The sequence below is a fragment of the Myotis myotis genome, unplaced genomic scaffold, assembly GCF_014108235.1.
Source record: "Myotis myotis isolate mMyoMyo1 unplaced genomic scaffold, mMyoMyo1.p scaffold_m19_p_13, whole genome shotgun sequence".
In the NCBI taxonomy this organism is placed as follows: Eukaryota; Metazoa; Chordata; class Mammalia; order Chiroptera; family Vespertilionidae; genus Myotis; species Myotis myotis.
The window spans coordinates 55550422-55575888 of NW_023416317.1; the positions used below are offsets into that span (position 1 = coordinate 55550422).

General features: G+C 50.4%; 1 protein-coding gene across 2 annotated transcripts; it reads left to right on the forward strand.

Annotated features, from left to right (window-relative positions):
* The first annotated feature begins 805 nt into the window (after positions 1–805).
* Positions 806–25467, forward strand: ARL8B (ADP ribosylation factor like GTPase 8B). Of its 2 annotated transcripts, none has more exons than XM_036333375.1 (7): positions 806–1060; positions 18947–19027; positions 20656–20729; positions 21212–21305; positions 23113–23180; positions 23430–23500; positions 24615–25467. In XM_036333375.1, exons 1-7 carry the CDS (start codon positions 938–940, stop codon positions 24683–24685), a joined length of 582 nt encoding a protein of 193 aa, XP_036189268.1. In that variant the 5' UTR covers positions 806–937; the 3' UTR covers positions 24686–25467. The 2 variants fall into 2 exon arrangements, with proteins under 2 accessions (XP_036189268.1, XP_036189270.1); XM_036333377.1 differs by having other exon boundaries at positions 809–1060; positions 24636–25467.

Consider the following 25467-nt stretch of genomic DNA (forward strand, 5'->3'; position numbering starts at 1 on the left):
GTGCGGAGCCCCACTCACTCCCCGCCGCCATCCTGGGCGGACGACCCCCTTTCCCCTCCGGGTCACGAGGCACAGAGAGGCTGAGCGCCTTGCGCGGGTCACACAGCTGATGGCAGAGGAGCTGGGGTCAGAACCCGTCCTTCCAGCCACGTAGCCTCCTGCAGCCAGTGCTCCTGGCGCCGCCGCGGGAGCGTCTAGCATAGAGAGGGCGGCCAGTGTGGCTCAGCCGATGCGCATCGTCCCGGGAACCAAGAGTTTGCTGGTTCGATTCCCGGTCAGGGGCCCTGCAGGAGGTGTTCTTCTCTCATCGATGTTCCTATCTCTCTATCCCCCCCCCCTTCCTCTCTCTCTAAAAATCAATCAAAGCACATTTTTTAAAAACAATGAATTATGCCCTAGCTGGTTTGGCTCCATGGATAGAGTGTCGGCCTGCAGACTGAAGGGTCCCAGGTTCGATTCCGGTCAAGGGCATGCACCTTGGTTGCGGGCACATCCCCAGTGGGAGGTGTGCAGGAGGCGGCTGATCGATGTTTCTCTCTCATCGATGTTTCTAACTCTCTATCCCTCTCCCTTCCTCTCTGTAAAAAGTCAATAGAATATATTTTTAAAAACAACAACAACAATGAATTGCTGGTAAACAACACGAAGGAGGGCGGGGTGGAAAGGAGCGCCGGGCGGCCCGGGATGCGCGGAGGCCTCGGCAGGGGGCGCTGCAGGCGGCGGCCGCTCCCCGCGCGGGTCCTCGCCGCTCTTGCCGCGCGCCGGCGCCGGGCGGCGTGGGGGAGGCGCGTCATATGACCCGCTCGGCTTCCTGGCTCGGCCGCCGCCGCCCGCGTCCGTCCGCCCGCGTCGCCCGGGGCCCGCAGCCGTTGGGGGGTCGGGGCCGAGGCCCGCTCGCGTGGAAGCCGCCGCCGCCCGCCCCGCGCCCGCCGCCGCCATGCTGGCGCTCATCTCCCGCCTGCTGGACTGGTTCCGCTCGCTCTTCTGGAAGGAGGAGATGGAGCTGACGCTCGTGGGGCTGCAGTACTCGGGCAAGACCACCTTCGTCAATGTCATCGCGGTGAGCGCCGCCCGGGCCGCCCTCCGCCCGGGGCCGGGTCGGGCCGCCGGCGGCCGCGCGGGGGGCGGTCGGGGGCGTCCCGCGTGCCGGGCGCTGCGGTCGGGGCGCGGGGAGGGCGGACTTGGGCTCGTCGGGTCGTGACAGCACCTGGGGGGGTCGGGGTTCCCCGGGAGCTGTCTTGCGGGGGGAGCGGCCCAGGGGTTCGCCCCGGCCTGCCACTGTCCCGGAGGGTGGGACTTGGCGAGCCCGCCGGCCCGTGAGAAGCAGGAGAATCGACAGGCTCCGTCCGGGCGCCGCTCGGGACCGAGCGCCCGGTGCGCGCTCCCCGTGGCTCTGCGCGCAGCTCGGCCCCTGTGCCCCCTCCTTCGGCTCTGCTTTTCAGGGTTCCTGTCCTCAAGCGGGGGGCGGGGGGGAGGCGCGACGGACCTGCAGAAAGTTAGCTACCTGGACCCACAGGGTGTGGGGGCGTCGCTTCCCCGAGGAGGGAAGGCACTGGGCGGGGACCCAGCTGATGCCAGGCCCGGGGCTGGGTGTCTGGAGGGGAGTCGCCCCGGGAACCCCTGTTCAGCGCGGCGTGGACTCGGGGGCGACTGCGTGCCAGGGCGATTCTCCGATTCCGGGGTTTGGCCGGTTGCGGGAAGAAATAAGAGAGGAGGGGCCTCGTCGGTCTTTATTTAGAGGCCACGAGCTGCCGTGACTCAGTCTTCGCCGCGCCCGCCCGCACGGGCTTGTCCCCCGCGGGCCGAGTCGGGAATGACTCCAGAGAGATGGCCGCGCGCCTTCCACCTCTGGGATGACAGCCGGAGCCCTCGCTTACTGGGAGGCTGGCTGTCCAACTGGTTTGGCTGCAGGAGTGATGCAAACGCGGCTCCCTCATTGCAGAAAACAGGCGACATGTGGCTGTGAGTCCTCGCACTAATGGAGCGAGGATGAGTAAGACTGGAGGGAAGGCATGAGCACAAGTCCAAGTTTCCTTTGAAGAATGTTGCATATCGGTATAAACAAGCTCACCTATCGGCCTCTTGCTGTACTATCATTTTTCCCCCTTGAGATGACTATGTTTCAACAGGTGCAGCAGGGTGGAATGCATCTCTAATACCACTAAAATTCATGAGGACAACTTCGGACCAACTCTCCCTGTTAGGACCTTGATATACTTCATTTCTTTAAACATATTTTTATTGATTTCAGAGAGGAAGGAAGAGACAGAGAAACATCAATGGTGAGAGAGAATCATTGATAAGCTGCCTCCTGCACACTCCCCACTGGGGATCAAGCCCACAACCAGGGCATGTGCCCTTGACTGGAATCGAACCCAGGACCCTTCAGTCCGCAGGCTGACGCTCTACCCACTGAGCCAAACCAGCTAGGGCAGGACTTTATATACTTTAATGTGCTGCGGGAAAGGTCAGCCTGGGTGCCTATGAGCTCAGTTAACGGGACATTCTGTGATGGTCCTGTATTTAAGACTTGGAGTCTCCTTGTACAGCCTATCCTTTTGACAAGACTGAATTAATTTATAGTGTAGATAGGTGTATGGCTACAAGCAGTGTGTTTGTTGCAGGGCAGTAGTTATGTTTGGGAAATCTCAACAAAACTTGAGCCAATCTTCGAGGAACTCAACAGCGCAGCTTAAAAGAAAGCGTGCCTGTGAAGTCAGGCAGCCCTGGGTTTGCACCTGGCTCTGCCTCTCTGCAGCCTGGTATCCTCTCGGTCGTTGCTTTCTCACCTGCTAAGTGGAGATAATAATATGTTTCTTGCCCGAACTGGTTTGGCTCAGTGGATGGAGTGTTGGCCTGTGGACTGAAGGGTCCCGGGTTCGGTTCCGGTGGAGGGCATGTGTCTTGGTTGTGGGCACATCCCCAGTGGGGGGGGGGGGGGGGGAGTGTGAGAGGCAGCCAATCGATGTTTCTCTCATGGATGTTTCTGGCTCTCTATCCCTCTCCCTTCCTCCCTGTAAAAAAATCAATAAAATATATATTTAAAATAATAATAATAATATGTTTCTTACAGAGTTGCTCTGAGGGGTAATGAAATGACGTGCGTGACGTGACTAGCATCATGCTGCCCACGGAAGGCGCTAGGTCGATGGTGATTGTGGGTATTACTTGTCGTGGGTGCAGCCCTTTAATGCAGAAACATTGAGAAGGGAATTACCTGGGGTCATTTCCTTCTCTGAATCTGTGTGTCCAGCTGTGGGCTGCAGTAGTGGATTTATGGAATGAGGCAGGTAATCCCATTACATCACATCCCTCCCACCCCCATTTAAAAAATTATATTATTTTTAACAACAGCAAAACTTCTGGAAAGCTGTTGAACTCAGAATGCACCAGTGGTTCCACTGTTATTTTAACACTTGAGGCCCGGTTGCACTAAATTCGTGCACTGCAGGGGCGGGGCGGGGGTGGGGGGCGGGTTGTCCCTCTGCCCGGCCTGAGCCCTCTCACAGTCTGGGAGCCCTGCCATGGATTGCCCCAAAGAGGTAGGCCCCACCCACCTGGCAGGGGCTCCCCATCAATCCCCCCCAACCTCAGAGGGAGGCCCCGCCCACCCACCACAGCCTGTGGATGGGTGGCCTGGGCCTCCCTCTTTGGGACCATCATGGAGCCCCCGGATTAATCGCCCACCAGCTGGTGGCCTGGGCCTCCGTGTGCAGGGAGGTCATGGGGCGATGGCCAGGCCCCCAACCAATCGCATCACACCTGCCTTGGCTGGCCTGGCACCAGTGGGTGTCATAGTGTGGTCGTCTGGACGGTCATTCTGCTGTTTGAACGTTTGGTCAATCTGCATATTACGCTTTTATTATTATAGATTAGACTATTGACTGTTGGGTAAGATGCTGGGAGAAAAATGAAACCTCCGTAAATGACATGCTTTTTCTTTTTAAACCTCAGACTCGAACCTAATCTGTGATTCACATAGACCAGTGGTCGGCAAACTCATTAGTCAACAGAGCCAAATATCAACAGTACAATGATTGAAATTTCTTTTGAGAGCCAAATTTTTTAAACTTAAACTATATAGGTAGGTACATTGTTATTAACTTAATTAGGGTACTCCTAAGGCTTAGGAAGAGCCACACTCAAGGGGCCAAAGAGCCACATGTGGCTCATGAGCCGCAGTTTGCCGACCACGGACATAGACTATATTGAGGGGGAGGAAAAGGTTAGTAATTAACAGTGATTTTACAGAATTTTAGATAGAAAGTGCATCCAAAATAGTAAATTTTGCATTATCTTTTTTGAAAAAATAAACTTTATGTATTTTGTATAAATGTTTGTTTTATAGCCTCAAAAATACATATGTGTTGAGCACTGTGTCACTTTTACTCAGATTCAACAAGTACCTTCTCAAATATGAAAAGCTTCAGGTGAAGGCAAATTTCTTTGGGTAAAAATCAATCTTTTGTAAACATCAAATTAAAATTTGGCTGTATTTCTGTCTTAAAAGTTTATAAAATATAATAGGTGTTATTTAACTTACTCAAATGGCTTGTGAAGCTGACATACTTATATATAGGAGTTGGTTCATTCTGAAATGTTTACCTACAGAGAGTTTCACTCCTAGAATGCGTATTCCTGTGGTTTTAAAACTGAAATGCCGTCATTTTACCTACTGTTCGTGTAGAGGCGCTTGATGCACACGGTGTTCCCTTGTCTCAGACATTGGAAAAGAGACACCTCTGGTCTGTAACGCTCTGAATGGTGCTGGGGACGAGACTGCCCGTTGCTAAATGTGCTGGCAGTTATTGCGTAATACGTCATGTGCCCTATATGTGTAATGTATGTTGAGCAATCATTATTTTTAACTGAGGTTTGAGATGGGTCATAGGATAGTTGCTAAGAAATGTTTAACAGGATCTACCAAAATGTTATAGGTTAAGTTTTGTAGACATTGTGTATTGTTTAAATGAATAGTATAAAATTTTGTTTACAATTTTGTGAAGTGTTATACCACAAAGGTTAATCCAATGAAAAGTTTATTACTGCTGAGAATTAGGGAAAGGAGATATTTGGGAAGATTATAGAAATATTAACCTGGAATCATTTGTTTGTTTGCTTGTTTGTTTTTATTCCTCACCCGAGGATATTTTTCCCTCCTTTGATTTCTAGAGAGAGTGGAAGGGGGAAAGAGAGAAACATTGACGTGAGAGAGACACACCAATCAGCTGCCTCCTACAGGTACCCCAACTGGAGATGAGGAACCTACAACCTAGGTACATTGCCCTTGACTGGGAATCGAACCCAGGACCCTACAGTCCGAGGGCTGATGCTCTATTTACTGGGAGAAACTGGCCAGGGCATGGAATTATTTTTTTAAGAATTTGTAGAAACCTCAATTAAGTGGTCTAATTTTCCCTCATTCTATAGATGTAGCTAGGAGACCCAGTATTCCTCACACAAAGCTAATGAGTAGAGAGAACATTGGAACCCAGGGCCAGTGCACTTTCTGCTTCTCCCGTCTGCCTCTGCAGATCCAGTTGAGGTTAGAATCACAGAGCTGTGAATTATAGATCTCAATCCTTAAAAATCTCTTTATATGTAAATATGCTCCTCTTACGAGTCTGGAGAGCATTATTTCATTGTTTGGGGTAAGAATGGCCATAATAGTTGTTTTTTGGTGTGTTTTTTTAATATATTTTATTGATTTTTTATAGAGAGGCAGGGAGAGGGATCGAGAGTTAGAAACATCAATGAGAGAGAAACATTGATCAGCTGCCTCCTGCACACCCCCCACTGGGGATGTGCCTGCAACCAAGGTGCATGCCCTTGACCGGAATCGAACCTGGGACCCTTCAGTCTGCAGGCCGACGCTCTATCCACTGAGCCACGCCGGCCGGGCCACAATAGTTCTTAATGAAAATTTGCTGTGGCTCATTCTAAAGTTGAACAAGTCTGAACCTTTGCTGGGACACCAGCCTTTCCATGGGGGGGTCTTTAACAGCTCGAGCTGCGGAGCCTGAGGTACTGCCAGGGAGCCTCTCTCCAGGGTCCCTTACCCCTCCCTGTCCCGTCATATTTTCCCAGCAGACCCCACACCTCCAAAGCCCATGTTCTCACTGGGAAGCGGTTCGAGTACAAGAGTGTATTTAAATACTGACCTGGGACATTTCACACCATAAAGCACTTTCCAAGTTTCTCCAAGATAAAGTGGATGGTCACTGACCATGGATACAAAATGCCATTAGTAGACATTTAAAAAGAATCATGTAAAGTAAAAGACACCGCCTACCCCCACCATCCAAGGCTGACTACTGTCAACATTTCAGAGTAGTTTCTTTTGTCTTTTGTAAATGTGTGCATCGAAACGCCCTTTTTACGTTTTGAGATGATACCATCTTTCATGTGTGTATCCTGACTTGTTTTCTTTTAGTTACAGTGTGTGCATTTTTCTACATCTAAAACCACTTTTTCCATTTCTTAGGCACTGTTTATTTTTTTCCAGTCTTATTGAGAAATAATTGACATGCATCGCTGTATAAGTTTAAGGCGTACAGCATGATAGTTTCATTTACATGCATTGTGAAATGGTTACCACTTTGGGTTCAGTTAACATGTTCTCCTATCTATCTATAAAAGCCTAAGCAACCATCCAACCATTCGACCCATAGCTATGATGCGCACTGACCACCAGGGGGCAGACACTTGACGCACAGGCATGGAAACATGGAACAGACTGATGAATCTCAGAGGGAAGTGGGGAGGCGGGAAGAGATTAACCAAAGATCTTATATGCACATTAAAGGCCCAGTGCACGAATTCGTGCACCAGTGCAGTCCCTCGGCCTGACCTGCAGGGATCAGACCAAAACCAGCAGTCCAACATTCCCTGAGGGGTCCCAGATTGCGAGAGGGTGCAGGCCAGGCCGAGGGACCCCATCGGTGCACGAATGTGTGCACCGGGCCTCTAGTAGAACAATAAAAGGAAGAAAGAAAAGGAAAAAAGTTCTCCTTATGATGAGAGCTCTCAGGCTTCCCCTCAGCGAGAGCAGTGTTGGCTGGTGTCATTATGTTGTATGTGAATCACATACCCACGACTTACCCTGTAGATGCAGGTTGGTGCCTTTGACCACCTTCCTCCAATTCTCCCTCCTCCCACCCTCTGCGTCTGGTAACCACAAGTCTCATCTTTTTTTCTATGTGTTTTGGGGGGTTTTGTTTGTTTTGTTTTGTTTTTCAGATTTAGTGAGATCTTCCAGTATTTGTCTTTCTCTGTCTAACATTTCATTCGGCGTAATGCGCTCAAGGTCCATCCATGTTGTCACAAATGGTAGGCTGTCTTCATTGTTTATGGCTGAGTAACGGTCATTCTGTATGTACCACACTTCTCTGTGCACTCACCCATCAGTAGAACACTTAGGTGGTTTCCATGTCTTGGCTACCATAACTAATGCTGCTAAGAGCGTGGGGGTGCGGTGTCTTTATTATAACTTAGTTTGCATTCCTTTGGGTCTTTTCCCAGAAGTGGAATATCTAGATCATATGGTACTTTTATTTGGAATTTTTTGAGGATCCTCCATACTGTTTCCCATAGTGGCTGTACTGGTTTACAATCCCACCAACAGAGCACAGAGGTTCCCTTTTCTCCACATCCAAGCCAGCATTAGTTATTTCTTGTCTTTTTGATGATGGCCATTCTAACAGGTTGAGTATCAATATCTCATTGTGGTTTTAACTTGCATTTCCTTAATGACTAGTGATGTTAAGCAGCTTTTCATGTATCTGTTGGCCTTTCATATGTCTTTGGAGAACTGTCTATTCAGGTCTTTTGCCTGTTTTGTTTTGTTTTAAGTATATTTTTATTGGTTTCGGAGAGGAAGGGGGAGAGAGAGAAACATCAATGATGAGATAGAATCATGGATTGGCTGCCTCCTGCACGCCCCCCACTGGGGATCGAGCCCGAAACCCGGACATGTGCCCTGACCAGGAATCAAACTGTGATCCCCTGGTTCATAAGCCCATGCTCAACCACTGAGCCACACCAGCCAGGCTTGCCTGTTTTTAATTGCCTTATTAGCTGTTGGGTTGTTTTGTTTTGTTTTGCTGTTGAGTTGTATGAGTTCTTTTAATATTTGGGGTATTAATCCCTCATGAGATACGTGGTTTGCAAATACTTTTCACCATTCCGTAAGTTGTCTCTTCACTCTGTGGACGGTTTCCTGTGCTGTGCAGAGCTTTTAGCTGGAGGTAGTCCCCCTGGGTAATTTGTTATTCTGTTGCTGGTGCTTTGGGTATCATATCCAAAAACTGTCACCCAGACTCATGTCAAGGAGCTTCATTTCTGTTTTCTTACAGACTTTTATGATTTCAAGCTTACATTTAAAGCTTTAATCCATTTTAAGTTCATTTTTGTGAGCGGTGTGAAACATGGGCTTCATTCTTTTACATGTGAGTACACATATGATGAATATACACTTATCACAGCATCACTTATTGAAGAGACCGTGTTCTTGGCTCCCTTGTCAAGTATTAGTTGACCGCACATACTTGGGTTTATTTCTGGGCTCTCGAGTCTGTTCCATTGGTCTGTTTGCCTATTTTTATGCCAGATTACTGTTTTGATGACTATAGCTTTATAGTATAGCTTGAAATCAGGAAATGTGATGTCTCCTGCTTTGTTCTTTTTTCTCAGAACTTCTTTGACAAGTTGGGTCTTTTGTGGGTCCCTATAAATTTTAGAAGAGAGTAAAGCTGTTTTGAATGCCTTCATAATTTGTTACGGCACCTCTTGTGGATATATCACAATATATTTGATCATTTCCTCATTATTGGACATCGGTATCCGTGGTTTTGTGGTTGTACATCAATTCAATCTGCATTTCCTGAGGATGGGTGCCAGAGTTGGCATGGCTGGGGTCAAAGGATGTGAGTCTATTTCATATCAGATGGCCACTTTGCAGAAAACGCATTCCCGCTAAGAAGGTCTTCTGAACAGATTTATATATAAAGTTGGACTTTAGTTAAGAACTTTGTCCTTTGGTATTTTTAGGGCAAAACATATTTAGTTTGTTGATAAAGTGAAATACAGCAGCAGTATTTAAAAGTATCTTATTAGATAACTAGAGGCCCGGTGCACGTGCACCAGTGGGGTCCCTCAGCCTGGCCTGTGCCCTCTTGCAATCCGGGACCCCTCAGGAGATGCAGGGATCGGCAGTCCGACACCCCCCAAGGGATGTAGTAGTGTGCAAAGCAGCAGGCGGCCAGGGAGGAGCCATTGCTGCTTCTTGGTAAGCTCGCTGAGCAGCGCTTCCCCTGTGTGAGCGCACTGACCACCAGGGGCAGCTCCTGCGTTGAGCATCTGCCCCCTGGTGGTCAGTACACGTCATAGTAACAGGTTGATCAACTGATCGCTTAGGCTTTTATATATATAAACTAGAGGCCCGGTGCACGTAATTTGTGCAGGGGGGGGGGTGTTCCTCAGCCCAGCTTGCACCCTCTCACAATCCAGGACTGCTGGCTCCCAACCGCTTGCCTGCCTGCCTGCCTGATTGCCCCTAACCACTCTCCTGCCAGCCTGATTGACGCCTAACTGCTCCCCTGCCAGCCCGATCGCCCCCAGCTGCCCTCCCCTGCTGGCCCAGTCACCCTTAACTTCCCTCCCTTGCCAGCCTGGTCACCCCTAACTGCCCTCCCCTGCAGGCCTGATCCCCCCCCCCCAACTGCCCTCCCCTGCAGGCCTGGTCACCCCCAACTGCCCTCCCCTGCTGACCATCTTGTGTCCACATGGGGGCGGCCATCTTGTGTGTTGGAGTGATGGTCAATTTGCATATCACTCTTTTATTAGATAGGATTGCTCTGATTCTGCATTTAATGTTTTAAGAAGTAAACTTTGCAATCAAGCCATATAAATAAACCTCATTTCCTTTAGCTATCACAGTCTGATTAGTTTTAAACTTACTGGTGGATTGCGTTAGGAGTTTATCTTCCAGAATTCTGACATATTTCCATGTGATCTGCTGTTTTGGCATGGTGTAGGGAGTTAAAAAAATATTCTTTATGAAATCAGAGTCTAAGAAAGTCTGCCAAGTAGACCATTTTTGAAGCTATAGTATATGAATTTTTTAAATTGTATGACTTGAGTATCGTTTACAATTATAAAAATTGATTCATGCCCTAGCAGGTGTGGCTCAGTTGTTTGAGTGTCATCCCATGTACTGACAGGTCACAGGTTTGATTCCAAGTCAGGGCCCATGCCCTAGTTGTGGGCTCAATGCCCGGGTTTCGGGCTCCATCCCCAGTAGGTGGCATGCAGGAGGCATCTGATTGATGATGTTTCTATCTCTCTTACCTCCCCCTACCCCCACCCCCCCCAAAAAAAGGGCGAAAGGAGTCAGGGGCTACCTTTAAAAAAATAAAAAGACATAGTTGAGGGCAAGAAATTGTGTTGGATGAAGGAGAAAACGAAAGGCTGGAGAAGTCGATGGAATCCGTCCCCGCAAGGCCATGGCTAGCCGGGGTCTGCAGGCATGGGGAGCCACTGCAGGTCTTCATGCAGGGGCTGAAGGGAGACCTGTGCTTTCAAAGGGTGGGTTTAGTTGCAGTGCAGAGCCTGTGGGGAAGGGAATCGATTACAAGGTTATTACAAAGGTCTGTCTGGCTGAGAGACAGAGGGAGGGTAAGGACTGCCGGGAAGACGAGTGTTGTTATAGAAGTAGAATGGGTACAAGTTAGCAGTTGGATCAGGTGCAGGGCAAAAGGAATTTGTAGTCTAAGACCTTTTTAAGGATTTGAGTGAGTGGCAGGGAATATGATTTTTTGGTCAACAAGTAGCGGATATGGGGTGGAGCCGGGGGATGGGTTTAGAAGAGAAAGGGCTTGTGGGGCAGCACGTACTCTGCAGTGAATGCTGACGGGATGCTGCTGGGGAGGGCATTGATGCTGAATTTGAATACAGAGTGACCCAAACTGTGCATTAAAATGCCATCAATGCATGTCTTTACCCTCAGGCGGAGCAGGAGCCGCAGTAGATGTAGTGAGACAAGTCGTTGAAAACCAGCCTGGTTTCTCCCGGAAAGAACGGGTTGTGGGGTGTTCTCTTCCCAGCTTGCTGGGCTCAGCCTGCCTCCCTGCTGCTGGCTGCTCGGCGGCGTTTTGTGCGCAGGACTCAGTGGCTGCTCTCTGCTCCTCGCCTGCCCGAGCTGCTTGGTTTCCCTGTGGTGCGGGTGCTCATTGTGCCCAGGGCGCAGGCTGCCCTCTGTGGTCCTAACCAGGCCTCCAGGCGGCCTGACTGAGGCAGAGTCCCGGGCTCACTCACCCGCAACCCTGGAGCTTTTGCTCTGGTTGAAGAGGCCTGTTTCTGGCTTCGTGTCGTGTCTTTCTGCTGAGAGGGAAGTGTGAGCCCAAGACAGCGCCTGGCACCGGGACAGCTGCTCTGGGACTTTCTGAGGTGCGGGGGGAACGTGTGAGAGCTGGGTTCAGTGTCCTTTTCCTTTCTTGTCAGGCTACGTTGCTGATCACTGCACCGTGCGGCTGAAAGACAAAGTGTGGGGCTCAGTCTTCATATTCCGGGTGGGCGGTTGGGTGTCTGCTCTCAGACCCACGCGGCGCGGTCCGCTGTGAGTGTGAGTGTGAGTGTGAGTGCTCAGGCAGCACCGCGACACGGACAGGAAGCGGCGGGCCCTCCCGCATGTGGCGTTCTTAAGGTAGTGCCCACAAAGGTCGCTTCTGACAGCTACTGTATTTTGTCAGAGGACATTTATTGGGTAAGTCACAGGTATAAAAAGTAATTCCCAGAAGAAATGGGCTTAGGAGGGCCCTTGGCGCTGGGAGTGAGGAAGCTGATGGTACCCTGCCTGGGGCAGGGAGGGGGGGCAGGGAGAGAGCACTGGGTCCTCCATCCTCAGGGTTGCCTTTTTGTTTGTTTGTTTGTTTGTTTGTTTGTATTTTTTTAAATCCTCACCCAAGGATATTTTTCCATTGACTTTTAGAGAGCATGGGAGGGAGGGGGAGAGACAGAGAGAGAAACATTGATGTGAGAGAAACACATCGATTGGTTGCCTCCTGCACGCACCCCAACCAGGGCCTAACAATCAGCCTGCAATTGAGATGCATGCCCTTGACCTGGGAGCCAACCCTGGACCCTTCAGGCCTCGGGCGAATGCTCTGTCCACTGAGCCAAACCAGCTAGGGCAGCGGTTCTCAACCTGTGGGTTGCAACCCCTTTGGCGGTGGAACGACCCTTTCACAGGGGTCGCCTAAGACCATCCTGCATCTCAGATATTTACATGACGATTCATCACAGTAGCAACATTACAGTTATGAAGTAGCAACAAAAATAATGTTATGGTTGGGTCACAACATGAGGAACTGTATTTAAAGGGCCAGAAGGTTGAGAACCACTGAGCTAGGGCCTTCCTAAGGGTGTTGAGGGCGGAGGTGTTAGCGGGGGCCCAGGGAAAGCTCTTATAGAATCTTCACAGCCCTCCAGGTGTGTACGTTCAGGTTGTGGTCCCCACTGGTGATTGGCCGGCACTGGGGCCAGGAGGACATTATTCAGTGCCGCTGGCCCTGACGTTGCAGGGGCTGGTTTGCTGCTTTTCTGGGCCTGGAGCTGGAATCCAACTGAGGCCTAGACCTTATCTCCAGGGAGGAGAGGTCGGGGGTCCAAACCACATGACCAGCCATATGCGAGGGGGAGAGGTCACCGGGGGCGAGTCCCACCTACGACTGATTGTCCATTGCTAGGCGCCTGGCGGGTTAAGCTACTTACCCTTGCTCCTGAGGAATAATAGTGCAAGTCATTTACTATGAAGTGTCCTTGGTTTAGGGAAGATGGGATTTAGGCTGCAGGCTGCTGTTGAACTCAGTTTCCCTATTCTGCTTGTCCTGGCTTACTAGCCTGCACACTTATATAACTTCTTTCAAGATTTCTCTTTACCAACCTATAGCTTTCATTTACCTTCCTACAACTTTCACCCACCTTTTTACCCATTCAGAAACAACCAGTTTTATTTTTTTTTAAATTATTTTTATTGATTTCAGAGAGGAAGGGAGAGGGGGAGATAGAAACATCCATGATGAGAGAGAATCATTGATTGGCTGCCTCGTGCACACCCCACACTAGGGATCGAGCCCGAAACCTGAGCATGTGCCCTTGACTGGAATCGAACCTGGGACCCTTGAGTCCACAAGCCAATGCTCTATCCACTGAGCCAAACCAGCTAGGGCAGAAACAACCAGTTTCAGAACAATTCACTTTTTTCCCTTCAAAATATATTTCCACACCTTATACATCCTATTACCAAAACCATACAATTCCTTTCCAATTTAACTAGAATTCTAAACTCCTAGAAACCTCAATTTCCAATAACAAAAAAAGGCAAACAACCAGCATTCCTTAGATTGATTTTTATGAACATACTAGAGGCCCGATGCATGAAATTCATGCAAGAGTACGCCTTCCTTCCCCTGGCTGCCGGCACTGGCTTCCCTCCGGCACTGGCTTCGTCCGGAATGATGTCCGGTCTAATTAGCATATTATGCTTTTATTATTATAGATTTTAAATATTCTATTTTAAGAAACACACCTTCAGCAAAGCACAAGACATTACATCAACAGTCCCAAATTCATTTTACAGACTTTATGCAATTAAACGCCAAAAGCAGGTGACCCTAAGACTTGTCTAGCAGTCAGTGACTTAACAGTTGAAATTAGTAAATTTGTTTGCTAAGGTGGCTAAGGTTTGTTTTGTTTTTTCCTTTCAATAAGGATTTCCTCCCAGAAACTTGCATTTTATAAGATGGTCTAGACCCGTGGTCGGCAAACTGGCTCGCAAGCCACATGCGGCTCTTTGGCCCCTTGAGTGTGGCTCTTCCCATGTACAGTGCGATTGAAATGTTGTAATGTACCCTGCGAATCACAGAAGGACACCTCAAGAGGTTGAATTAAAGAGTCACATTTATTGCAATCCGGGACTATGAGGGGCCATTCCCCAAATCTCATAGTAACAAGATGGTCACAGCTCCAAGGTTATATAGGCAAAAATCACAAAGGTATTGATTACATCCCAGGGTTTGGAATGAGGAACCTGGTTCGCAAAAAAGCAGTTTACAGAAGCAGAATTAAGCATGTTAATTATAGTTTTGGGTCTCGGGGTCAAACACATTAGCTAGAGCCCTCGGCCTGGAATGAGGAACCTAGTTTGCAAAAAGCAGTTTACAGAAGCAGAAGCAGCATGTTATCTAAATTACAGTTTTGGGTCTAGAGCCCTTGGGTAACCTGCGATAAACTTGGGCATGTTCTCTAAATTACTGTTTTGGGTCTAGAGCCCTCGGACCTTGGGATAACTGCTGTCCTTCCCAGGTGAAGGAAAATGTGCTTTCTAAGACCAGTATGACCACAACCCATGGGATACTCACATTACAATCAATAAGGCATTTAGTCGAATGGGATGATTTATATAATTCAGAAAATCAAAATAACCTGTCCATTGTTAAACAAAGCTAATAGGTACATAAGCCAAACAGGGTTTTAAAGTTAAACTATAATTTCTACCTGAGATGGTTGCTACCATACTTCAGAAACTTCATGGCCCATGCGCAGAAGTCAATATTTTGTGGAAGAGTCACACTCAAGGGGCCAAAGAGCCCCATGTGGCTCGCGAGCCGCAGTTTGCCGACCACTGGTCTAGACCAGAGTTTTTGACAGGTGTTTTGCATCTCAAAGGTCCTAGGACTTGGGTTTCAATCCAAGTTACCGCTGTGGGTGATGTGACGTTTGGGGATTAGGGCTGGGAGCCTGTGCTCCAGTTAGATGGGGGTGAGATGCCCCTCCCCCGGCCCCCCGCACTCAAGTGAGCAGCGAGTGGGAGTTCCGCTCCCAGGGAATGGCAGGTTCCTGAGTCCCAGGACAGGGACCCGGCATTCGGGACCAAACTCTGATTCTGGATAAGGGCTTCTGCCACAGGGAGAAAGGAACTAAAATCACAGACAGCCCTTGGCCGTATCCACTACAGGTGTGCTGGGATGTCTGGGGCAGCCTACTGCAAAGGTTGCTGTTTGTTTGGTGTGTCTTCCTGGAGGTAAATTTGCTTGTAGTTGCTAGTTTGGGCTTGGCTAGAAGAGACTGGTTGCTCTGAGTTGGCATTTTACTGCACATGCTGTAGACCAGTGGTCACCAACCAGTCATCCAAGGACCACTGGTGGCCCGTGAGGCCCGAAAGGTTGGCGACCGCCGCTGTAGACTACGAGCCTCGCATTTATTTGCGACCTCTCAGTTGACCATCAAGTTGTATTTTGTTGTTGCTGTTGAACAAGCTAACGTTCACTTCAAGCTTCTGCACAAATAGTGACCCTTGCTTCCTATCACCAACACCCTAAGCGCCTGGAGTATTCCACTGCGTAGAAAGTGGCATTGGGGCTTTGAAGTTGACACCTGGGTTCAAATCCCAGTTAGGCCATTATTTAGCTGTGCGTGACCTTGGGACCTTGACCTCAAGCTTCCTTTTCTATAAAATGAGGTCAGTAAAGTGAACAATGTTGTGCTGCTATCATCACTATTATTAACTAGAGGCCCGGTGCATGAAATCCGTGCGGCGGGGGGGGGGGAGGGATTCCTCAGCCTGGCCTGCTCCCTCTCGCAGTCAGGGACCCCTCACTCCTTACCGTCCACCTGCTCACTGCTCCTTTCCACTTGGCTTGCTGCTCCTTGCCGCCGCTCCTTACCACTTCCGCAGAGGCAGGAGAGGTTCCCACCACCGCCGCTGCGCTCTCCAGCCATGAGCCCAGCTTGTGGCTGAGCGGCTCTCCCCCTGTGGGAGCGTACTGACCACCAGGGGGCAGCTCCTGCGTTGAGAGTCTACCCCCTGGTGGTCAGTGCACAACATAGCGACCGTTCATTCCCCCGTTTGGTCAATTTGCATATTAGGGTTTTATTATATAGGATAGGATAGTCTACGTCAGCGACACGTATCCTAGCTAATAACAGTGACGTCGTCTTGCTGCAGTGGTCGCATTTAACTGGAAAACATCCTTGTTGCTCCTGCTCTTCCTGGGCTCCAAATGCCTGCCAAGCTCCCCGCTAGGTGGTAACAAGTGGGGGTATAGGCAGCTACTGAATAAATGATGATGTTAGCATCGAGAAGGCTCTGCCGTTTGGAACCTGAGCAGTGTACAGTGACTCAGTATTTCAGGACTGCCCATCATTGAAGAGCTGAGCTTCAGTGTGAAGCAGTGCTGGTCACGCTGATGGGCTAATGGATGCTGAGTGTTTCTTCAGAGACACCCAGGGAAGCCGGAGGTGGGACTCGGCCGTGACACAGAACGTGGTCCGCGGTGGCATTTTCTGTCCACGCCCCTGCTGCCAGAGGAGCTGGCCGGCGTGGAAGCAGGTGTTACAGCTGTGTGAACAGAGCTAAAGGTGGCATAAAGTCCCATCTTAATTGAGGTTAGGGAATTAGTAACTTTAATATTTTAAAAAGTAAACAGTGCTAGTAAGCACAAAGCAATCCACATGATGTTGTTAGCGGTGGGGATGAGGTTGCAAATCCTGGCCTCTAGTTAATAATAACAGTGATGGTAGCAGCATAACACCATTCACTTCACTGTGGATGAGGTTGCAAACCCATGAGGCTGAAGAATGCTCCAAGCAGGCAGCACAGTCTAATAAACGACCCCAGGTTCAGTGGATCCTGATGGGGAGCAGCTCGCTTCCTCCAGGGCTGACCCCAGCTGTGTTCACAGACATTCTCCTGCTTCCACTACTGCTGTGGCGCATTCCTAGCCTAGTCTCTAAGGTGAGGCAGGAGGACTGCCTGTTTGGTTCACGTGGGGAGGGGGGGTGCTGGCAGCTTCCTTCATCCTCCAGGTAGAGAGGAGAGCAGGGACCAGCCGTGCGTGCTGTCACCTGGCATGACGCACTGGATCCTGGGTGACATGTGGAGGATCTTTCACTCCTGACACTTGAAGGTTCTGAGCAGCAGTAGGAGTCGTGGGTTCCAGTCTAAACTACGAGGCAGGTTCTGGGTAGCTTCTCAGTGGTGTCTCTGGCGTTTTCATTGCAGGCCTGAGTGGCCACCAGTGGGCGTGCAGCGTCCGGGAGCAGTGATGCTGTTTCCCGGGAAGTAGGATGAGGCAGACGCGGGGATCGTGTGAGATGTTCATCACCAGTTAGGCTCTTCCCAGCCCAGAAAGCCGCTCTGTCTGACTTCCCGCAGAGAAGTGGAGCTGATCGGGAAGCAGAAGTGGTTAAGGGGTGACAGCGAGGCATCCGAGTGAGTCCGCTCACTTCCCGCGGGCGTCCTGTCTCTCGGGGTTAGGGCGTGAGGTGCAGAGCGAGCCGGCTCCCCGGTCATTCTCGCTTGGAGGTGCCGGTGGCCGTGGCATCTTGGCACCTGCTCTCTGTGCAGAGTGCGGTCAGCCTGTGTGCTCCTCTTTGGGGGCCACGCATGGTGGTTTAGAGAATCAGCTTTTGGTTCTATGATTTTCTTCTATGGATTTTCTTTCAGTATTATTAATATTTATGGCTCTTAATGTTTTCTTTTAGTATTTTTTATTGCATTTAGAGGGAGAGAGAAATATTGATGTGAGAAACATCCATCACCTGCCTCCTGCATGTCCCCTACTGGGGATCGAGCCTGAAACCAGACATGTGTCCTGACCTGGAATCAAACCAGTGACCTTTAGGTGCCTGGGACAACACTCAACAGCCAGGGCTGCTGTCTAAGTGGTACAGTATAATGAATCTCCATGCAGCCTGCTTGTTCAGTCATTTGGTTGTCCCTCACTAGCCGCCCTGCCAGCCTGGTTGTAGGCAGCCATCTTTGTGAGGGTATGCTGGTCAATTTGCATATTACCTCTTTATTATATAGGATTGTATTTTCCATACAAACAACTCTAAACCTACTTTTGCCCTACCCTCGATCCCCAGTATACAAGAGCAATATTATTACCAGAAAGTCCACATATTAGAGACTATAAGGCATCATCATGCTAACAACTAGGAAAATGAGTACTGGAAGGCCAGCCAGTGTGGCTCAGTGGTTGCGCATCAACCTGTGAACCAGGAGGTCATGGTTAAATTCCCAATCAGGACACATGCCCAGATTGTGGGCTTGAATCCCAGTGGGGGCGTGCAGGAGGTAGCCGATCCATGTTTCTCTCTTATTGATGTTTCTACTCTCTATCCCTCTCCCTTCCTCTCTGAAATAAACGAAAATCCTATATAAAAAGAGCTAATATGCACATGGTCCTCGCGCCAGGGCCGGGGGACCTGAGGCCACGCCCCCCGTGTTGGAGCTGGGGGATCTGAGGCTGCGCCCTCCCGCCCTGCAGGGCTTGACGGGGGTGGGGCCGGCCAGGTCTGGGTCTCACGCGATTTCGAGGTGCGCAGGGGTGAGTGGGGACTTGACTCTGGGTCCCACAGCCCACCCCAGACTCTGACAGGAGGGAGATTTTTATATACATTTTACTAATTTTCTTTCATCTCCGACACTTCTATTATAGAGAAAGGGCAAATAGCAATATTAAAATATTTCCTCTAATTAATTCCCTTTTCATGTGTAAGAATTTCATGCACCGGGCCACTAGTATATTTATAGAGAAAGATTTAGGCCCCTAGCTGATTTGGCTCAGTGAATAGAGCATCAGCCTGCGGACTCAAGAGTCCTGGGTTCGATTCTGGTCAGGGCACATTCCCAGGGTGCAGGCTCGATCCCCAGTAGGGGGGCATGCAGGAGGCAGCCGATCCATGATTCTCTCTCATCATGGATGTTTCTATCTCCCTCTCTCTTCCTCTCTGAAGTCAATAAAATATGTTTATAAAGAAAGAAAGGAAGACTTGGGGCCGTGAGGCCGGTTCCCACCCTGAAGCGAGCTCCTCACTGGGGTGGCACAGAGCGGCGCTGGCTGAGGCGGGAGTGCTGTTCTAACGCGGGTCTTCTCTTCCGCAGTCAGGGCAGTTCAGCGAGGACATGATCCCCACCGTGGGCTTCAACATGAGGAAGGTGACCAAAGGCAACGTCACCATAAAGGTACGTCACCCCTGCCCCTCCGTTCAGGTCGGCAGCAGGTGCAGCAGGGATTTCCTCTAGGTTGACTGTTTACGTGAGTGTTTGCAGTTCTGAGCTGACGAGTGGCCTGTGCCCAGGGTGTAAGAATGTCCTTTCTCTCGTTCTCAGAGCTGCAGGGCGAGTGCCCGCAGAGCACCAGCAGCGCTGGCAGCGCCGCTCTTGGGTGTGGGTGGTCCTGGGAACAAACACTCCTCTTCAGAGGATGTGGAACGTGGTATCAGTTCTTTGCTGAACAGTTGTCTGTAGGAAATGGTCCTCTCTTATAATATTGGTAAGTTAGTATATTTGGGGCAGCAAATATGGTAACCAGTTTTCCCTTTCTTTACTTCTAAGACTTAAAATTGAAACTATAAAAATGGAAAGTTTACTAATTGAACATAATTTTGTTTTCAGAATCAGCTTGAGCCTGAACTGTGGGCCGCGTTTTAGTTGGGGGTTTGGTTTGGCTGGTTCAGTGGCTCATGGGAGTTGGCTCCTATGGCCTGGCCCTTGTGGCCTTTCCCCAGTTCGGGGGCTCACGGACGCTGGTCGCCCCGCTCCTCGTGTAGCTCATCTGAGGCAGCTCCTCGCTGCTCATGCAGATGCTCCTCATGGTGTTCCCAGGGCCTGCAGCTGAGCTGGAAGCCTTTTGAGGATAAATACCATAACGGGGGCCCCTATGTCGCCCATCATCTGGAATAGTAGGCCTAACAATGGCATTATTGGGGGTGGGCTTTCATATGGTAAATTAACGTATGTAAGAAAAACACCTAGGTAGGAAGGTTGCCTATGTTATTTACGGGATTATTAAGAACAATTAGGCATTCATGTATATACCCAGTCAGTTAAACATTCATAGATTCTGCATGAACCGTTTCTGTCTTGGCATTCAAATCTGGATGATGCGTGATTCTAGAGATTCTAAAAGTGTTGTGTCAAAGGGATATACAGTATATGTATGTATCTTATCTGCTGCTTCAGCTACCCACTGTCAATCACTGACAATATTAATGGGAAATTCCAGAAATAAACAATTCATAAGCTTCAATTTGTGCCACCCACTCTGTCCCACGCGGGTCACGAATTGTCCCTTTGTCTGGCATATCCACACTATATACGCTACTCCCCTTCAGTCACTTATAATTGTTACAATTGTTCTGTTTTATTATCAGTTATTGTTGCTCATCTGACTGTGCCTGAATTACAAATTACAGTCAGCATAGGCATGTACATATAGGAAAAACAAAGAGTTCGATACTATCCGTGGTTTCAGGCATCCACTGGGGGTCTCAGAACATAGTCCCTGCAGATATGGGAGGACTACTGTATTTTCAATATTGGAACTTTATTGGTAAACAGGCAAAACAGTCATTGCATAGAAAACTAAATCTTTGCTCAGCAGAACTTGTTAGGTGTTTAGTGTGACATTTTAAATGTGAACTTCAAGTTTACAAGGGGCCCCAGGAACTTGAGATTCAGAGCTTGCTGGAGCTCAGGTTTTCGGAGGGATGTGGCTCATTGTGGAAATGAGCGTGTCTGCCTGGTCTTTCCCTCCTGCGCGCACACGTGATCTGAAGTGTCCGTGTTGAGAGTGTCTGTCTTGCTTGCAGATTTGGGACATAGGCGGGCAGCCGCGGTTCCGGAGCATGTGGGAGCGGTACTGCAGAGGGGTCAATGCCATCGTGTAAGCCGCTTCTAAAAGCCCATTTTGGGGGCGGGGGCGGGGTGAGGGGCCAATGGGTGGGAAAATGGAACAAGTCAATTTAGGTTTCAAGCAAAAGTGTGTTTTTATTTTCAGTAGTAATAGTCGTTCTTAGGGTAATTCATTAACATGAGACTTTAAAATACCCAATCATAGAATGAGAGTCTTATGTTTTTGTTTATGCATCCCTGCGCTAAGGAATATAATTCTGTTACTATCATGTATTAACTCCTAAGACGGTCTATTTAAAAATATTTTGGGGTGCTGAGCTTTTTATCTAGGGTTTTATTTTTTTTCCCCATCACCACGTATCCCCCTATACCCTTTCCCATCTCTCCCCATCCCCCCCTCAGGGCTTTATTTTGATGAACAGTTTCAATAGTATAAATGTTAACAGTAAAAATCTGTGTGTAAATTGTGACCATCAGAGAATATGGCATATTGAGATCGCTGTGTGTTTTAAGTTACATGATAGATGCTGCAGATCGAGAAAAGATAGAAGCCTCCCGCAACGAACTCCATAATCTTCTAGATAAACCACAGCTGCAGGGGATTCCAGTGAGTATGACGCTTGCTGTCATCCCTTCGCTACTGTACGCTAACGTTCTACGGGCGAGGGCAGCGCCGTGCCGTCTGTTAAAGCCGGAGCTTACGTTGCCTGAGCGCCTGCCGTGTCCCGGGCGCGGTGCCGTTTCTTCTCCTCCCTGGCCGTTCATTGAAACCCTGTGCAGCCGGAGCCACCTCAGCCCTGAATGATCAGATGGTTTAGGTCCTTCTGGCTTCAGTTTAAGAACAGGTTGAGGTGGCAGGAGGGGCCATAGGAGCAGCGGTGGGAAGCGGTGGAGGTTGCCCTGGCAAATGGCTGTGCGGAGAGGGAGGTGGCCGTGGGCTAGGAGGGAAGGTGTGAGGCCTCCCTGCTTCCTGGCCGAGGCCGTTGGTGGAGGTGTTGGCAGAGGACCAGCTGCAGCCTCACGCAGGTCCGTGGGTGTCAGACTCGGGGTGTAGCACCTGAGTTGCCCTCACAGCCACTGCGCGTGGTGTGACCCGCCCTAAACGCGCGGGTTAGCGCTCGGGTGGCCTGGCCGCTGGCATGTCGCACGGCCAGGTTTTGAATCGTGTCTGTCGGCCTTTGAAGCTGCTCTTTTCCTCCCACAGCAGAAGCCAGGTGTACACGCCTGAGTCAAGTCGTCCTCCCTCGGCCCCGGGAGGCTCCCAGTTACCCGAGCAGGAGGCGGCTGCCCTTGGCCGTGGGTCCCTGCTCCAGCAGAGAGGAATGCTGGGAAGGAAATCTACAGAAGCAGCAGCTTTAATGGGGGGGGGGGGGGGGGTTCAAAAGGTGGGAGAGCTCCTAAATGTAGGAAGGGGGTGAAGACCAGGCAACCCCAGAACCAACAGCTGGTCACAGATGCCCGTGACGCAGCATTAGAGAGACAGGCAGGTCCAGCGTGAGAGCCTGGAGGACTTCAGCGGGGGTGAGGAGGGTGAGAGCCGGGAATGGAAGGCAGCTGACCAAGTGCACTGAGGTTCAGCTGGGCTCCCGACCCCTGTGGTGTCACATCCTCTTGAGAGCTCCCAGCGCCCTGCTTTCTGCCTCGGCCTTTGTGTGAATAAGACTCTAGGACCTACAAAGGACTCCGTGAGTGTCCACACGGGGGGGGTGGGGGGGGGAATATTAAGGAAAGGAGTGGGTGTGACCAGGTAGACATGGGGTGCCCTTTGTTAGCACGTGCCAGAGCTTCACGCTCTTAGGAAACGCTGACTTAGCGTGTGGACGGCACCAAGTATGTCATATGTGCCCCTGCCCTTTGCTTCTGTGAGGCAGGAAGGGCAGGCCTGGGAGGGAAGGGGGCAGGGAGGGGGGAGGGAGGGAGGGTGGGAAGCCTGTCTCTGCCCTTTCCCTCTTTTCAGAGCAGTTTACTCCGGAGCGGCCTCAGCGTGTTCATCCCGCCCCCAGATTTACCCATCGTCTCAGCATATCCACACGAGACACTCTATAGGCTGGGCCCTGAATTTTAAAAGCTCACTTACACGTTCACATAATTAGTAGCTTACAGATAAAAAATGGTTAGAAATTGTTCCTCCGCCCTTGGTGGTTGAGATCACGTTTTGGCAAAGATTTGTTCAGCAGCAGCAGGCGGCACACGTACAGGCGGCACCGTTTAAGTAGAAGTTGGCAGCCACGTGCTGTAAAGGCCTCTACGTGGTGGGAGTGAAATTAACGCGATTTGAGTGATGAGCTGAGTGAGCGGGCCGCCGGTTACACTACACAGAAGGCGTTCCTCTCCGGCGGGTGGTCGCGTTCTCATTGCCCCCACACAGATGGCACTTCCTGTCCCGTTCACCCGGAATCTCCTTTCTTTTAAAGGTGCTGGTCCTCGGAAACAAGAGAGACCTTCCCAACGCCTTGGACGAGAAACAGCTCATTGAGAAAATGTATGTTTTGCGCATGAGTGGGGGCGGGTGGTAACTGTTGTAAGTTGTTCCGTCCGTTCGCCCCCCACTGTGTGGCTTTGCTGCAGCACTCAGTGTGGCCTCTCCGTGGCCAGGGAGAGGCACTGGCCACGGAGAGGGAGTCCCTGCAGTGACCCTTCCGCTCAGTGACAGACAAAGACAAGTAGAACGGAGCGGGGCGGTAAGTGTGACAGCTGTTTAAGTGCAGGCTCTTCATTCTGCTTCTTACAGGAACCTGTCTGCTATTCAGGATAGAGAAATTTGCTGCTATTCAATTTCTTGCAAAGAAAAGGATAATATAGGTAAGAAGGGGCGGGTATTTCTGGAAGAAAGGGTTACCCCGGAAGGGGCATCTAACGGTATTTCTGTTGACTGTCCCCTTCTGTATAAGTGGCCTCTTTACACAGGGCTGTGGCTCAGGAAGAAAGTGGGCGCCATCCCCGTGGGGGCCCACTAGTGGTAACTTTCGCAGAACCCACACCCAGCTGTGCCCTGTAGCAAAATGGCTCCTGGAAATAAGACTTCACAGGAATGGGTGCTAAACCTGTTTCCATTGACGGGCCAGCCCAGTACTGCCCTGTTCCCTCTGCTGGAGGGATGACCCCCAATACCCTTTCCTACTTCAAGTCTGTCCTGCTTTCCTAGGCCTGCCACAGCCAAGCCCCATGCCCTGGGTGGCTGGGAACAAGCTTGTTCTTTCAATTCAGGAGGCTGGATGCCCGAAACCCAGTAGGGGGCGCTCGGGAGGCAGCCCATCAGTGGTTCTCATGCTTCTCATTTGCCTCCTGTCCACTCCCACAGCCTGGCCTTGCTGCAGCTCCGTGGCTGTCCTGTCCCCATGGACAGCTCTGTGCTGGCAGCCCTTCGCGGCGGCGGCCTGCCACTATTGATCTGACTGAATAAACTGCTGCCGTTTCCCTGCTTTGATCCCCAATACCTCGCTATAGCCTTGGGAGTAAATCCACATTTCTTGGTGCCTTAGAATGGCATTCAAGGCCGCCTGGCTCCCTTTAGCCCTGTGGTTCTCAGCTGAGGCCCGTTTGGCTCCCCGGGGCACATGTGGCAGTGCTTGGTGATACGATTGGTTGTCACAGCCGAGGGGGTGGGGGTAATGCATTTAGTGGTAAAGGTCATGGATGTTGCAAAATACTCCACGGAGCCGGGCAGAATCTTCTCCCCTCCTCCCGGCAAAGGGGGAGGGGGAGGACCCAGCCCAGATGCAAAAGGGGGAGGGAGAGAACTAGCTTTAGCAGTGAGGGGGCCACCCCCCACCCCGCCCCTCTGCCTCAGCCACTTCCTGTCACTTACAATCCACTCAGAGAGCCGCTGTTTCTTGTGCCAGGCGGCCCGGTGTGTGCTGAGTTAGCTCCGTTTGCGACCTCTCTGGTGTTTCCTTTCTTCACTTCCGTGTCTTAGCGCCTCTCCCTCCGTCTGTAGATATCACACTTCAGTGGCTTATCCAACATTCGAAGTCCAGGAGAAGCTGAGAAGCGCCCCGAAGCCTTCCGTCCTCCTGGCTCTGGCCTAGCCTTGCTGTCCGTCCCCCTGAAGTTCTTCCTGGAATCCGGTCCTTCCTAAACCCAAGAAACTGCCTGTCAGAGTCCATTTCCATGTGCGCTGCGGAGCTGTGTCCCAACCTTCCTAGAGCGTCAGCCAGAGGTCACGTGCCGTCAGCACCAGAAAGCTTCCTGCACACACACCGTGTGCGGGGCTTTTTAAAAACATACTTTTGACCATCTTAAATCAAGAAAATGGCATATTTCTGTTCTGGTCTTTCTGGGCCAGATTTTATATTGGTTTTCGGTAAACGTCTATCTATTATATTCTAGTCTAGTAGCTTAACCTGATACTGACTTGATACAGCATGAAGTTTCTAGTGCCACACACAGTACTTAGAAAACCTGTAGCCTGACCCATGCGGGGGGTAAACATAACGTCTCCCCGTCCCACGATGCATGTGAAATGTGTAGCCGCACCTAGGAGTTGAAATGGCCTGCGGGGATGAGCGAGGCACCGACCCACGCCCTCGGTTCTGGGTTCTGTTCGCTGTGAGACCTGACGTGTGGGCTTCCACCTCTGCCCTCTGGCCTCATCGGGGGCGGGGCCTGGGGGCAGAGGCTGTTTGTATCTGTCCAGATCATTACTTCCCTTTTTCCTTTTTTGCTGGTTCAACACACTTTTTTAAGGGGTTGGGAACTGAAGATTTTCTCAAAAGCTTTCATGAATTTAGAGCATTCCGGCCAATATAATAAAACGTGTTGAGATCTCA

Excerpts from the sequence above, each read along its gene's own strand:
- ARL8B (XM_036333375.1), top strand. The coding sequence starts at position 938 with ATGCTGGCGCTCATCTCCCGCCTGCTGGACTGGTTCCGCTCGCTCTTC. Across the intron at positions 1,061-18,946 it reads CCTTCGTCAATGTCATCGCG|TCAGGGCAGTTCAGCGAGGA; the intron begins GTGAGCGCCGCC and ends TCTCTTCCGCAG. Across the intron at positions 21,306-23,112 it reads CACAGCTGCAGGGGATTCCA|GTGCTGGTCCTCGGAAACAA; the intron begins GTGAGTATGACG and ends TTTCTTTTAAAG.